Consider the following 16666-nt stretch of genomic DNA (forward strand, 5'->3'; position numbering starts at 1 on the left):
TGCGGTGGCTGGCTTGCGTGATCCCTTGGGTCACTTAGCTTGCCGATGGAATTGCAGATGATCTGATGACGTGTTCTAGGATGCAACTCAGATCAGTAATGCATGCAGAAGGCATGATGCCTCCTGCTGCATTACCATATTAGAGCTATCGCAGCTGCTACCATGTAAGCAGCTGCGATTACTACCGCAGCTGAATCAGGCACTATGTTTTTATTTCTTGTTCTGTGTACTAAGTAATAATTTAGTTTATTACTCTTATAATACCTGTTTTATCACTTTCCTGTCATATTTCGCTATCTAGAAAATATAGGTGTGTTATATCATTTTTAATGCATACCTAATTAAATTTATGTAACTGTTCCCAAGTTATTACTATTACTGCAGCCTCAAGTGCCCACTAAGTTGAATACTTTTATTTTGGGTTCTTTCCCAAAATACTTTGTGTTGTACGCATTATTCCAGGCGCACCTTCATTACCTATATTTATCAATTTATCAAACCTATGTGGATAGGTTAATATAATATCATTAACCTATCCACATAGTTAGTGGATTAAGTTTGCCTTATTGAATAACATAAATTTCTTCTTTTTGTTCAGATACCCCATGGTCTTTAGTTCACATGATTAAGAGTTGAGTACCCTTCCTATCTCTAAATCTGTCCTCGCATTTCAAATTTGCTTTAGCTGCTGTACAAGATGCTTTTACCAAGGTGCACCTTCTAACTGGATACACGTCCAAGTCTCAATAAATATAAAGCATTTTTATATTGTTTTTATAGCACTAAGAAGTTATTGGCATCATTGTATTGTGACATGGCCAGGATCTCCGTCTGCTGATGGAAATTTCCTGGCCTCTTTTCAGCATCTGCGGCGGCTGGCTTGCGTGATCCCTTGGGTAAAGTATTTGTGATGTACACAGTCCAATCAATCTGATCATAATTTTCAAAGTAACAAACAGGAGATAGATAATACATGGTTAATTCATATTGGCTTAGATAATACATGGTTAATTCATATTGGCTTAGATAATACATGGTTAATTTATATTGGCTTTGATGCAGTGTATCCCAGGCTGCACTTATATCTCACAGTCTGTAACTAGGAATTGTAAAACCTTTTTTGCTATCGCATATTTAGAGTAAACCACATTTTTCACTCCCCAATAAACTGAGGTAAGAGGACTAAAATGCTGGAAAATATAACTTTATCAACTAGTAGTATGGAGGCTGCTGGCACGTGATGGAAATATTGCAGGTATATTGGATGTTAGAGTGTATGTAAATCGATATTAAGATGAGCAATACAGGTACTTATTATGGATAATAAAAGTCTTCGCAACATTAGATATCATTTCTACGGGCACTTAGCAGTCACAAGTAACTACACAAATAGACGTGGGAAACATTTTCTTATTTATTGTACATTGATCGCATTACACAATATTTTTTTTGACCAGTTTTTAACCAAAAGTATCATCCAAATAAGCATTTCCTAATATATGTGATGTGTATGTAGATATCGCAGTAATATACCTACTTGGCAAAAGGAAACAATGATATGCAACATTATTGTTATATCAATTTTAGCTAAACCAATTTTATGTATTATAATCTGGTTTTGCCTCAAACAAGTAAAGTATTTGCTGCTTCAAGTAAGGATGTCAATACCCATATGTGTCATGTAACTTAGCACTGCAGATGGTGCCTAAAATGCCTATTTTTTTCCTTAAGCAGAAAATGTAGATTGTCACTGTAACAATCCATTACAGATTATTTATGAATAGAATATACCACTTTTAATTTACCAATAAATGACTGTTTTTTTTTATCTTTGCAGCTTACATTTTTCGTTCAAGGAAATCAATGGACATTTTAGGCAATCGCCTCAGTTTAGGACTCATGTTGTATAAAAGCCCAAAGCGAAACTTTAAGCGTATTCGTCTCTCCCCAGACCAACCCATGCATTAATCTTATTTATAACAATCACATAAAGACAGCAGACAGAAAGTGACTACATTGTTATAGTTGCAGCTTTGGGGTCAAACACTGTAACACTGATATCCAGGCTTAATGCAGCAGAATAGTAGCCGACGCTGGACTTGCTCATGCTCTCTCCTAATTGGCATTCAGCTCTCGAATATAAGAATCGATGACAGACAGAGGCACACCTTGCATTAGAAGGTGAAAAAATTTAAGCCCACCTATAAATCAGAATATGGAAAGGTTAGTAATACTCTGAGTATTTACTACCGGTGCATATCATGTGCTAGAAGGTTGTAATACATAGCATGTGAAATAAACAGTTTTATATGCATTCCATAGACTTAATAAGTCAACAATAACTATTATTTTTCCCATTTCTTAAAAGCAACTTGTGTAATTAATTTGTCTTTGTAGTTTCTATTTAATTCATGCAAATGTAATAGACAGATGTACATGCTAAATAAACAACTATTTGTTTTTTTTTGTAAAAACTAAATCTGCTGCATACAAAGATACTATAGTTATCCTCTTCTCCTATATACCACTCAGGCGATACTCGGATATACTGACAAAGGCTAGTTTACACTGGTGATAGATCAAGAGCTGCAGATCCAAACAATATTGTCTTGCATGTGTTGGGATTTCTTTTATGATCGTACCACAGTCCTATTGTAATTAAGGTGTATGTGAATGGAGGAATGGGAGCCATTTTGTTCTTCCCGTGACTTGCACCACTCTTAGCTCTTGTGGCATACTTACAGTGAACAATGGTTGTAAATGTAACATGACAAAAACTAGAGGAAATAGTGAAGAAGAACAAAAAGTCCACCTGTCACCTGCACACAGGGAGGCACCCGTTTTAGTTAACAATGTATCACGTAAATGAATCTGTCATCATGGACAAATTATATGTAGATGATTTGGCTATCATATACCATATAGATTCACTTACAATCATAATATGTAGATGAAGCTATCACCCTTATAACACGTGCAGATGGATCTGTGCCATCATCATTTCACATGTACATAATTGTACTGTATTGTATCTATTATATATAGATAAAGTAGCTATCATGTACATATCATATGGTGATTAATCACCTATCATTTACATATGACTCGTGGATGAACATGCTACCATGCATATGACATGTAGATGAGAAATATCATGCAGTAAAGAAATCTGGATAGTCCAAATGTAAGTGACCTGTTAAGTGGAGAGTCCCATGCTGTTATGGGGCCATTGGTTGTAATATATATTTACATTTTGACTGGATCTTAAGGCAATATATCAAGTATGAGATGGCTGATGGAAAGCAATAATAGAAATGAGTAAATATTATTTGTTCCACATTTCTGAACATTAGCTGTTGAAGCAACCATGGTTAGATCAAGGCAGGACAGATACAGGTGTTCAGCATGGAAAGACATAAGCTTCATATGACCTGACCATATGAAAGCTTACCTTAGATGACAATACACATTCAATAATCCTTATTGTGCAACTAAGGGAGAGAGAAAGAGAAGTAATGAGCATTCAGGTGCTAATAAAGAACATATTAATTTCCGAATGGAGCAAGCTGTGATGTAATGATGGTTTACACATTTAGTAAAGTCTGTTGGATGTTGAAGCATAGGAAAAGTGAAAGCCAGAAATCCAATTATACTTCATAAATACAATTAATAACTGAAATATTAATTCACACCAACTAGCAGATTTACCTTTTGTTGTTGTTCAACAGTAAGCAAAATACATGGTTAACCTTTGTGACATAAGGTGAGTTTATACTTAAAACATATATATACTGTACGTATATATACATACATACATACATATATCTATATATACATACACTGTATATATAAACAAGTATATATGATTTATATATATGTATGTATATATGAAATATGTACACATGCACACAAAACGACACACTTAATATATATATGTTAAAAATTAGAAATATGGAAAGGTCAGGATCAAAACTAATAATGTCTTCATAAAATATGAATATATATTGTTTGTAAAAAAATATACAGTATAATGCGACTAATCATTTTACATTGATAGGCAATGACATATATATCATGTTTGCTATGATTGTAATGTGAAACTTGAATGTACACAATGAAGAATATTGCCATTGCTAGAATCAAATCCAATTAAGCAATGTATTGTGTGATCAGGTTTATATTTATGAATGTACCAATTGCTTTGTTGAAAATGTTTTGTTATTTTAACTGTTCATGGCAAATATACATACAGTAGCATTGCCATAATTTACCATGAAAAAGATTTGCAATCTAGCCTTAGATTACAAATACCAGTTTTACATGCAAGGTATAGCCTGAGGTGAGCAGGGACAGTGTAAATAGGAAGTATCATTAAGTTTAATAATTCTGTAATAAACCTGCTTCTGTTTCCACAAGCCGAATGGTTCTCCGCTTATAGACCCTGTAGAATTAGAACATTTCATATGATATACTTGGTATATTACTGATTTCATCATACTATATCTCTATTTATATTATTATGTAGGCAGACTGGTGGCATATATAAGACACACCTGCTGGGACACCCTTTTTCTTCATCAGATCTGGAAGACTTAATAATTTACCACTCAATAGACCCAGTTTTAACAAGATATAAAGATACATTTGTGTTGGGCAAGGAATTTGTAAATTCTGCCAAACCGTTGCTATCCATTTTAATGACTACAGGAAGTTAATAATTATCTAAAACGGGAGTTCTATAATGGTAGTTGTGACACAAAAATGGGTCCTGATGCCATTAAGAATGGATCTTAAGATCAATGGCTAAATTATTTAGTATCCACATTATAATATAATTTTGCAGAATAACTTAATTTCATAATATTTATTTTTGTATACTATTTTCTACTTATTTATACGTTAATATACCTGTAATGTAATACATTTTGCCTCATAGATAATGCCTCAGGTCACATAAAAGGGTAGTAACAGCTTCTCTGGCCAAGCAGTTACGTAATCCAGAAAATCTAATGATCTAGAACAATCACACACCACTGTTTCCAAATGAATGAGGTTCAATCTGCACCATAAGACTACTTCTTGTTTAGGTGTTATAGCTATTACTGAACCACTTCACTTTTTACACATCTCTATATACAGATTATTTACATAGTTCAAATTCATAGGAATTGATGGTGTATAGACTCAAATGTAGTAAATAAAAAAAAATGTACCATACCATATTGTAGCTTTCACTGCATCAATGTTGCTATTGCTATCTATAGAAAGCATTTGACCAATGATCTCTGAATAGACAGCAATGATGACAACAACTATAGAATGTACAGAAACAAACCTGGTGACAAGTGTGACTAGTGCTGACAGGTATGACAAGTATCAGCAAAGGGTATCCCCCAGCACCAATATGTACTGCAGGTATGACAAGTATGTAAACAATGAGAATGTTGTTTCAAATCCAGACTGCATTAAAGGGGTTGTTATTGTTTTCGTGGGATCGGTATGAAATACAGACGGCTGTTTAACTGTTAAGGACGCCCTGGACTTACCTTGCTCGGGCTGGCGTTCCAGCAACAGGATTAAGATAGGCATCGGTATGACGTCTCTCCCGTAATGCAGAGCGGGCCGGCCCGGGAGGACAGAGGAGCTGATGGCTGCGGCGGGAGCAGGAGCGAGGACTCAGGTAAGTGGTTTTTTTTTCATTTTTTTTATGTGTGTCTGCTGGGGGGGGAGGCACCACTACTGGCTACTGGGGGCACTGCATCATGGGGGACCACTACTGGGGGCACTGCATCATGGGGGACCACTACTGGGGGCACTATATAAAGGGTACTGTATAGGGGGGACTACTGGGGTCACTATATAAGGGGCTTACTACTGGAGGCACTGCACAGGAGGGACCACTACAGGGTGCACTGAAAAGGGGGAACCACTACAGGGGGCACTGCATAGGGGGGGAGAACTACTGGGGGCACTGTATAAGGGACACTAGGGACCTGCATAAGGGGGATCACTCCTGGGGGCACTATAAGGGGCACTGCATATGGGGGATCACTACTGGGGGCACTGTATAAGGGGCACTACTGGGGACCTGCATAAGGGGGATCACTCCTGGGGGCACTGTATAAGGGGCACTGCATATGAAGGATCACTACTGGGGGCACTGTATAAGGGGAACTAATGGGGGGCTGCATAAGGGGGACCACTACAGGGGGCACTGTTGAAGGGGCACTGCATATGGGGGATCACTACTGGGGGCCTGCATAAGGGGGACCACTACTGGGGGCACTGTATAAGGGGAACTAATGGGGGACTGCATAAGAGGGACCACTACTGAGGGCATTGTATAAGGGCACTACTGGGGGCCTGCATAAGGGGCACTGCATTAAGGTGCATATGGAAAGAAATGTTCCCAGTGACAAGAAAGGGGTGTGTGTCATGTTGACATGCCCCATTTTCCAGTGGCTGCACCCATTTTTCGCCGCATATGGGAGGGCTCCATTTTTCAAATTGCCCTGGGCTCCAAATACCCTAGTTACGCTACTGACATTCAGTATCCCGACACAGGGGATGCCGGCACCAGTATCCCGTCCGCTGGCATCCCAAAGGTAAATAGCGGAGTTTAGGGGAAGGGTTGGGGTTAGGCACTAGGGGGGGGGGTTAGGTTTAGGGTGCGGGGAGGGGGAGGTTAGGTTTAGGCACTAGGGGGGAGGTTAGGAGAGGGGGAGGGTTAGGATACCTACCGACAGTTGTCGGTATCCTAACACTCTTGTGATGCCGGCATCGGGATTTTGACCGCTAGGATCCCGAGCGCCAGCATCTCATATGTTATGTGGGTGTTACAGAAATTAAAACAATAAATTCTGGCACCTTACTTGAGAACCAGCTTGCTTTGTGAATGGCCTACAGGAATATTTCCCCTATGTTGATATTAGAGAACATTTTTGCCATGCACCTCATTAAGGCTCACAACATGTTACATTTGCATAAGGTAAGAAGAAGTGTCAAAACCTTAATCTGCCTTACACTAGTATCACTGGTGGAGTGCAAGACTGACTAACACACCCTCTCTGACATGTTTCATGCTTATATTTGTATGTGTCTGTGGTATGCAATGTGTCAGGTCATGTCTATGTGCACTTACCTATCAAATATCTTGGTTTCGACTGACACTTTGTCTTTCAACTTAATGTATAATAAAATAACTTACAGTATATATAACTAAATATGTCCATCATATTTCCTTCACTCCTTTGCAGTAACTTTCATTGTTAGTGACAATGGGGGAGATGTACTAAGCTCTGGAAAGTGATAAACTACCAACCACTTAGCTCCTAACTGTCATCTTACTGGTTGATAGTTTATCGCTCTCCAAATTATCACTTTCCAGAGCTTAGTACATCTGCCCCTTTTAACATTTTTAATTGTATACATTCTTTATGTAATTAAAGAGAACTGTGTCTTTCAGTTGCTTTCTACTGCAGCAGCAGAAGGGATGGACATCGGGAACCAATTGTTATCAACCACCATTGATGTTCTTGGCTTGATGGAAATAGTTTTTCCAGTTGATGCTGGATTTGCAATGGTTGCAAACTATTGCAAGCTTCCTCCCAATGTCCATTCAATGGCTGCATTAACTAAATTCAGCTGTGGGCACCTGGAAGTGCGGTCTATAGCACAGCAGCTTTGTGAGCTCCCACAGCCAACTGCGAATGCACACAATAGAACCATAGATGGTTAAAATCCATCGTAAGGCAGTGGCGTTTCTATGATGGGTGCTGGGTGTGCAGTTCACACGGGCCTCTGGGTACAGGAGGGCCCACACTGCACACCCTGCACCTATATATTATACTCACCTCTCCAGAGTCCAGCTTTAGCACTGCAAAAATCACCAAGAAAATGGCTCGGTGGCCATTTTCCCAGAGACCTGCGCGTGCACAATAGACTGCACACAGTTCCCTTCCTCTCATAAACCACACCTGTCGCAAGGCATGTTTCACCATTGGCCATAGCCAAGCAGAATGAATAGTACACACCACTAGGAGGAAGGTCTCTATCAGTTTGGCAGACTTTACAGAAATGCAATTTGTGGATTGATAGATTCATACACAGAGGCCAGTGCCAATAATATCACAGCAACACAAATGACTGCTGTTGTCTCAGGTTTTTGACCTGGTTCGGACACTATTAGGACACTGGAGCTGCAGAGGTCTGTAATGGGGAGGGAGGAGTAATAGTCTCCATTTTAGCAGGGTTACAATGGAATATCAGGTTAGTAATGAACAAACTTTTACCACCATGGGGGCTGCTTCTGAGTTAAGAGTAAAATAAATACAGCAAGTTACTTGGCACCTTGGCAAAACCATGATGCACTGCAGGTGGGGCAGCTGTAAAATGTGGAGAGATTTAGATATGAGAGGAGCATGTCCAAACTGAAATCTAAATTGCAGTGTAAAACTAAAACTGTCCAGTATTTGTGAGCTACATGCAAAAGCAGCCAGTATTTATCCTGCATGGAAAAAAAATTACTTGCACCCCTTGCATTGCAACATGGTTTGTTCCAGGTACAAAGTTACTTGATTTTTTTTACTTCCAAATCAGCCCCGTGGTGCATATCTTAAGCTTTATTTGTCTACCTAAATCTGTGAGAGGGCACTTTCTAAAACTGATTTGGAAGCTCTATCCATATAATAACCATAGAAAGTTTGTCCTGTCTCCAACATACTCCTTCAGAACCCATAGCAACCTTGTACCCCCTGCTATTGGCTCACACTAAAAGAGGCGGAGAGAAGGGATCACGGGAAAGTGCAGCCAAGGTCAGTGTTGGGGGGTGGAGGTTGACGGTTCCAATATGCTGGTACTATTAGACTGTGTTAATGAGAAAGCTCTAGATAATTATAACAAACATTCCTCAGAAGTCTGTCAATAAAATAATAAACAAAGGAGATAGTTTAGTTGTATAGTTTGGGTGGGAAGAGTATACCACTGCCCTCCTACACTAATGTGATAATTTTTTTTAAGGAATAACATAGATTATGAAATTATAACTATTCTAGCGTTCTATATAATCTGCTTGTTTTTATTTTTCTGTCTTTATTGTAATTTGATATTACTGTTTTTACATAAACATTTCTATTGTTTATTATTTAAGTTTTGTATTATTTAAACTTGCTAAGTATAGGTAATATATACAGTATTCTGTAATAGGCTATAGTGATATTCCTGGTGTATTGGTTTTACAGTATCCTGTAGACACTGCCTATATATATATATATATATGTAGAAATCTGGGTACCATGGATGTTTTTCCTCGGTTATCTTACCTTTCACTTCCAGCTTGCAATCAACTTCAGCCTCTCCCAGTTCATTGACGGCCTTGCAGGTGTACGTCCCGCCATCATAAGGGCTTGGCTTACGTATCTCCAGTGTGCATACACTTTGGTTGCTGAACATTCTGTATCTAGGGTCATTCATAATAATCACTTTATTCTTCATCCAAGTGATTTTAGGCTGCAATAGAACAGATCGGTTAAATAAATATTACATTACACCTTTAAAATGTATTTTTTCCAAAACATATACCATAATGATTTTCCTATTATATTGAGGGAACTCCCATTGCCGGATGCTGTAACAAAGTAATTCACATCGTTATTTTCTGTATTAGAATGATGCTACTATGGCCAGCATGTGGCACCGTTACCCTCAATGTAAAATATTTGCTAACATAGGTAAAGTATAAACTACTAAATCTAAAATGATCTGATATGAAAATCATCTTGTAAAATTACATTTGTAAGTAGAAATTTTCAGAAAATGACTAATTTCATATTTTACAAGTGACATATGCTCTTTACTGATCAAATAATTAGGGGTAAATTAACTAAAGGTCGATTATAATCAATTTTATCTAAATCAATCAACATTGTTGTTGTGTTTCAGGGGCTAAATCACATTTACTAACAGACAATTCTTTTGATATCAATCTTTTTAGTATTAGTAAATGTGTGATTTAACCCCTAAAACACAGCGATGTCGATAGATTTATAATGATTTTTAATTTATTAAAATTGAATAAAATCGACTTTAGTAAATTTACTCTAAGGGTTGCATCATATTTGTAAATGAACAGACTGGATTTACAGAAAAGTCAGTCTGTACTCAAACATCACTTTGGAAAGCTGCCCTGGTGCTGGGGGACACAAGGGGAGGGTGATTTGTAGACACACTGGGGTCAACTCAATCAAATTTTGAATTAGATAAGAGTATTTTTATAAAACAAAATAGCATTTTAGGTTTAATGTCCCTTTAAATTACAGATATTTTCTTCAAAAGTAACTTCATAAAAATAACTTGCCTTCTCAGGCTTTTGGTAAAATATATACAAAAAAGAGGAGCTCAAGACTCAATCAGTTATTGGCCGCGATTCAATTCAAAGCGATGCTGAGTCAGAGAATGCCGGTTCTCATGTCTAAAGTTGGGTGTTTAGTCGTGAGAACTGGCATTCTCCAACTAAAGTGCTGGCCGTGAGACTGTTAGCACCACGCCAAGCTGGCAAACAGCCACCAGACCATCAGCATCCCGACCACATGGATCCCATACCCAACCCCTTTCTAACTGCTTCTGATAGGCTGACTGCAAATTAATCTCTGAAGTTGATAGCTGTGTTAACATTCTATAAATGTTTTATTTTCTTTGTACATGAGAGGGAGAGTTGTACCTACTATTTGGGAGATGACATTTAAGCTTTATTGGAACCTAATGGCAAATGCATAATTTGCCCCAAATCAAGTGGTGGAAAACATGGGATTAGATGCAGAGCCGTAACTAGACTTTTTGGTGCCCTGTGCCAGAAAAAGCATTGGCGCCCCCCCCCTTCCCATTTTTCAAATAGGGACATAAGACACGCACCCGAAAAAGGGCCACGGCCTCATGGGGAAGGGCCAGGGAAGAGATAGGGGAGGCAGGAGATGCTGGGGATAAAAGAAGATGAAGCTACAAGTGAGGATGATAATAAACAGAAAATTGACAGGCCTGAACAGCGCCCACTGCCCTGCGGTGCCCTGTGCCTGGCACTGGTCGCACCACCCTAGTTATGGCCCTGATTACATGTATGTGACATATGCCTGCCCTAATCTGTGCACATATGCTATTAGTGTAGATCGGCATGCATTTTTACACCCCAGCATATGGGCATAAATATATTCATTTTCTGTGTGGCGGTTCTAGGTACGGGCTAGCAGGACCGCTGCCCAAAGCACCATAGCTGCCTGCCTGAACTCACCATAGCACGGCCGATACCCCTGCCCCCGACCCTTCCACTAGCGTTATTGGATAAACACTCAAGTTGGGGAGAGGGGCACCGCTGTGCAGCACTGGACGGCTTGGGCACAGAGAAGCCAAGCGCCGGCCCTTTGTATACTGTATGTCTAACTCAGCATCAAACCCAAGGACAGATGACAAAATTGTACATTTACAAGCTAAAGGCATCTCCTGCTCAGCCTTTAGATGCAATGGGATTCACTGAGCACCATAAAGACATTGTATGTTATTTAAGATCATCCAATTCCATCCAAAACAACTTTTTATTTTAGGTGGAATTAACCTTTACATTCTTAGGATATATCTGTTTTAAATGACAATAAATAATGTTGTTGTGTATAATTTAATATATTATGTGCTTTTTCTTCTGATATTTAAATATATATATATATATATATATATATGTATATATATATATATATATATATATATATATATATATATATACCAGAGCCATTTAATATAGCATTTTTATTACATTTATTATTTTGCTAATCAGTCATTTTCAGTAGCTTTATGAACTCTACATTGTTAACATAGTTCTGGCTGCTTTTGAGATGTACAATAATCCTTTACAAGAGAAGGAATCAGATCTGTATGCCTTTATCATTACTTACCTTTGGATTGCCTCGTACACTACAGTTCAATGTAGCATTGTATCCAGCAATGGCTACAGTATTAATTAAGGGGTGAGTAAACTGTGGTTTTTCTGTGAAGTCAAATTCTGAGTACTCAGGACGCTTATAAGGTTTACCTGGTAAAGAAAACAAAATTAAGTCTTAAAATAAAAGGCAAGAATGCAGAAGGATAAAAATGAAACATTGGTAGAATACATAAGGATAAAAATGAAACATTGGTAGAATACATAAGGATAAAAATGAAACATTGGTAGAATAGATAAGGATAAAAATGAAACATTGGTAGAATACACAAGGACCTGCAGTAGACTGCTTTGTGACATCACTTTTAGGGCCAAGGGCCGTATTCAATTAGCCGCGAAAAGTGCCGTTTGGAAAAAAGTTTTCTCCGATTTGCACTCTTTCGCCTGCTTACAAAGTACAGTATCTCCATATTCAATTCCCCGGAGTTTTCGCCAACGTGAAAACTCCATAGGCAAAATCAGGCGAAAAATGTTACCAGCAAAAGGCAGGAGAAAAGTGCAAAATCCATATTTTGGGGTACAAATGTAGGGACTTTGTTCAGAACCCTTTGGACACCCCCCTAATGACTAATAGGGAAAAAAACTGAATTCACCCCAAAAAAGACATGTAATTTTTGGGGGTGAAAATGAAAAAAGTGTTGAAAAACTGGAAAAAAAGGTGGGGGGGCCTGGTACTTTGGGGGGGCTATATGGTTGGGACAGGTGTTTTTGGGATTGCATCAGGCTGCAGCAGGTGTATTTTTTTTATTTTTTTAAATCTTCATTTTAGAGACATCAAAATATACTAGTGCCCATTTTGAGGTACTTATGTTTCTGAAAACAACTTTGCTTTCTATCATTTTTCCACACATATGCAAATCTGCACATAACAGCCCTTTACATCAAAATAAGGTCACTAAATACTTTTATTAGGGCTACTACTACTATTCTATATTGATTCCCAGGGTCACTGAAGCTTTTTATGGGGTACAGACTGATTTCCCCAAAAGAAGATGTCCTTTTCGCTAGTTTCGCTTGTAAAACATTCGCCTATCCGCATTTTCGTGTGTTTTACAATTGAATAGGGCGAAAAGCGGGGACGCGCATAGAGAAAACAGCGTCAAAACAGGCGATTGAGGCAAATTCATTCCGCTTTTCACGGCTAATTGAATTCGGCTCCAAATGTAATAGGGTGAGAGTTTAAAAAATGTGACAGTTTAGCAGCAAACTCTCATATTGTTCCAGTTTTAGCTTCAAAATGGGAAAATATCTAGATGAGAGTTTAAATCTTAAGAGTTTTTTGTGGCTAAAAACATGCGAGTTTGCAGGTTTTCGGACTCTATTAAATTGGCTGAGTTTAAAAAGGGCGAGAGCTTACTGCTAAACTGTCATATTTTTTAAACTCTCACCCTATTACATTTGTCCCTTAGTGTTGCAGCTGTGGCATTTTTCACTTCATCATCTGTTGAGAACTTCTTTCCAGGCAGTTGTTTTTTCAGGGTTGGGAATGCCCAGAAATCACAGGGCGCTAAGTCCGGGCTATATGGAGGGTGTTCCAGTGCTGTCCCATTCATTTCAGTCAGTGCTGCCAAAATAACAGCAGCAACATGTGGTCAGGCATTGTCTTGGAGCAAAAACCACTGTTTCTTCAGCAAATGTGCTCTTTTCTTCCTCATGGTTCCACGCAAATGGGTTTTTAGGACGTTTGCATAGTATTCACCAAAAATTGTCTGTCCACGGGGAACCCAGAGCTAGATCATACCGTGCACATCAAAGAACAGCAGTAGCATGACTTTACACGCCGAAGGAATCACACAGAATTTTTTGGGTGGAGGCAAATTTGTGTATTTCCATACACTGGACTGTTGTTTGGATTCCGGTTCATAATGATGAATCCACGATTCGTCACACTTCACAATCGATGTCAGGATCCTCCCCGACATTCGAACGGTGTTCTTGCAGGATTCAACTCGTTGTCGCATCTGCTCTTCTGTGAGATTTCTGGGTACACACCTGGCGCACACGCAATGCATTTTCAGTTCCTTTGTCACAATATGCTGAACCTGTCGATGAGATGCCAAGTGAAGTCGAAAGTTTGCGTAAAGTTAACCTTCTGTCATTTTGCAACATCTCCGCAGCTTTGGCAATGTTGACATCTGTAACCACGGTGGATGGTCTCCCAGAATGCGTTAGTCACTTGCGTATTACCCTCTTTGAAGTTCTTCCACCACCGAACTACTGCAACATGGCTAATTGTTTCTCCACCGTATGCTTGCTGTAACATTTCATGATTTTCATTTCTGCTTTTTCCAAGTTTAACACAAAATTCAATCACACATCTCTGATGTAATCTCACAGACGTGTCTTTCTCATCCGCCATGATAAAACGTACAAGATCTTCCACTCGCTGTGACCAAACAAAGAAGACTATGGCAGTACAACCACAGGTTCAGACACATCAAAGTCTGAGCTGCACAATAACCAGCATAGCGTTACCACGTCTACCTATGGGACAGGAAAAGGCAGTCTCATTACTTTTCAGTCAGCCCTCGTGTATATTTATTTATATATATATATATATATATATATATAAAACTCCAGAATCCGGCACTCACAAACTCCATGGCAAATGTGGCCGGGTGCCCTCCACAGCAAGCCCCAGGACCGACCGCTTACAATATCCACAGGGTGGCACTCTGTACAAAAACCAAAAAGACAGTTTTACCACCGCCCTGTGAATAGTATTTATATATATATATATATATATACACACACACAGCAATTATGGCCGGCACTGAGGAAAGAACCTTCATTAGAGTTCTGAAAAGTTGATTTAATATCACGAGCGTTTGTGTGTTTTGTAAAATCGCCGGGAGTGCCGCCCATTGCTGCATATATATATATATACACGCACCCCACACATACTGTATATATATACACACACAAACACAGCAAACATTTTTCCTCATCAGGAAGCCATTACAGAAATAACTTACTGGGCGTCTTCCAGCAGCATTTCCTTGTGTAATCTGAGGGGCGGAGCTTGTGGCTGACAGGCTTTGGAGGACCCCAATGCAGGAGAGGACTTAAGGAGAGGGAAGGGGTGGCCACCACACTGGCTGCACGGCTCTAAGCAGGTAGACTGACTGATCTCACTGACAGAGGCGCTTTAAGAGAGGAGAGAGCCCGTGTGCAGGCTTCGATCGGGCCCCCTCCTCTCCAACGGCGCAGTAGACTCTGGCATTGTGCGCCAGGACACGGGCCCGTGTGTACTGCACACCTTGCACCCATTATAAATATGCCCCTGCTCACTGACAACCAGATGAGAGAGTCCCCATCCACATACTTTAATCGCTCATAACTGATCATGCCTATTAAGTTCAAATCTCCATAAATTCTAACTTCATTGTGTTTAAATAAAATATAATGTTTGCTGAAAGCATAAATCGAGTTTCAGATAAAGGACATATTATTAAAGGGCAAAGCCCTCCATGGCTGGAGATGGGTATTTTTGCCTGTCAATAGCAAGTCTTGGATGGAGATAAAGATGACGGAGATAAGGTACCTACCTTATCCTGCTCATGTCAGCAACAGCTTCCCCATGAATGGGACATTTTTTCATTGCTCCAGTTACCAGTGCCAACCTACCAGCACCTTATAGGCCATCTGTACACATGTCACTCGTTGCTGTCATGGGTAAAAGGGGCGATTTATCTGAGTTGCAAAAAGGGATGACTATTGGCTTTCGGGCCAAGGGTGGCAGTATTTCTAAAACAGAGCAGTTTGTGAACTGTTCGCGTACGTCACTGTGAGGGCAAACGGGGGTGCTGGGCTGCCTCCAGGCTCCACCTCCACTGTGAATAGATGCCTCCCCCCACCACTGCAGGACACTGCGACCCATGGGTGGGACAGTGGGACAGTCCCAGAAAAACGGGACTGTCCTGCCGAATGCGTTACAGTTGGGAGGTGTATATTATATATATATATATATATATATATATATATATATATATATTTATAATATAGAGTGTCATTCAACTTTCTTTTTTTTTTTAACCACATGGCAGCATTGCTAAATATCACTCTGATGCGAGATGTTCTGGATAAATTGTAGCAATAAGATATTTTTTATTGCTGTGATAAGCAGTGTTTATCATTTTTTATTCATAAATTGGTCCTTTCATGTTATCATTTTATACAATGAATGTCCAACCTTCCTTCTCAATAAGGGCGCTGTTTACTGTCCTGGTTGCTGTCTCACTGAGGCCACACATATTTTCTGAGAAGACCCGAAAGTAGTACTCATTTCCAATCACAAGTTCTGATATGGTTGCACTGGTTCTATGGTAATGTTCCAGAACCGTAAACCATTCCTGTAGAGACAAAACACGGCTAAATATACAGACTGGAAAATCAGAGAATACAGACTGAAATAGACTAGCTGAAAGAATGGTCACCACCAGGGGGCAGATACAGAGTGTGAAATATGCCAGTTTGTGTAGCATAATAATGTTCTGAATATGTCCACGTACTTACTATATGCGCTAATGCAGATTTCACTTATTTTGGCACTTATGCCTGCATGCACTGGAGAAGTTCAATGGGGGATGAAGAAGATATTCTAACATAGGCTGAGTTCAGTAAGGACAAATTTGTGCAATTGTGAACAGATGCAGACAAGGACACATAGGGCTGTATTCAATTAGG

The 16666-nt window shown here is 39.3% G+C and overlaps 1 protein-coding gene across 9 annotated transcripts in view; it reads right to left on the minus strand.

Annotated features, from left to right (window-relative positions):
• Positions 1 to 1403: 1403 nt before the first annotated feature.
• Positions 1404 to 16666, minus strand: part of MYBPC1 (myosin binding protein C1) — a 125161-nt gene continuing 109898 nt past the window's right edge. For 8 of the 9 annotated variants that reach the window (XM_088467847.1, XM_088467846.1, XM_088467844.1 and 5 more), the window contains 6 exons: positions 16173 to 16332; positions 11937 to 12073; positions 9321 to 9507; positions 4398 to 4441; positions 3452 to 3491; positions 1404 to 2201 (listed from right to left, as the gene is read on the minus strand). In XM_088467847.1, coding sequence (XP_088323973.1) covers positions 3471 to 3491; positions 4398 to 4441; positions 9321 to 9507; positions 11937 to 12073; positions 16173 to 16332 — 549 coding nt within the window. In that variant the 3' untranslated portion in view covers positions 1404 to 2201; positions 3452 to 3470. The remainder of the gene's footprint in view (positions 2202 to 3451; positions 3492 to 4397; positions 4442 to 9320; positions 9508 to 11936; positions 12074 to 16172; positions 16333 to 16666) is intronic. The other variant, XM_088467845.1, reaches the window with a different exon arrangement.

Source organism: Taudactylus pleione, unplaced genomic scaffold (assembly GCF_031769625.1).
Source record: "Taudactylus pleione unplaced genomic scaffold, aTauple2 ptg000077l, whole genome shotgun sequence".
In the NCBI taxonomy this organism is placed as follows: Eukaryota; Metazoa; Chordata; class Amphibia; order Anura; family Myobatrachidae; genus Taudactylus; species Taudactylus pleione.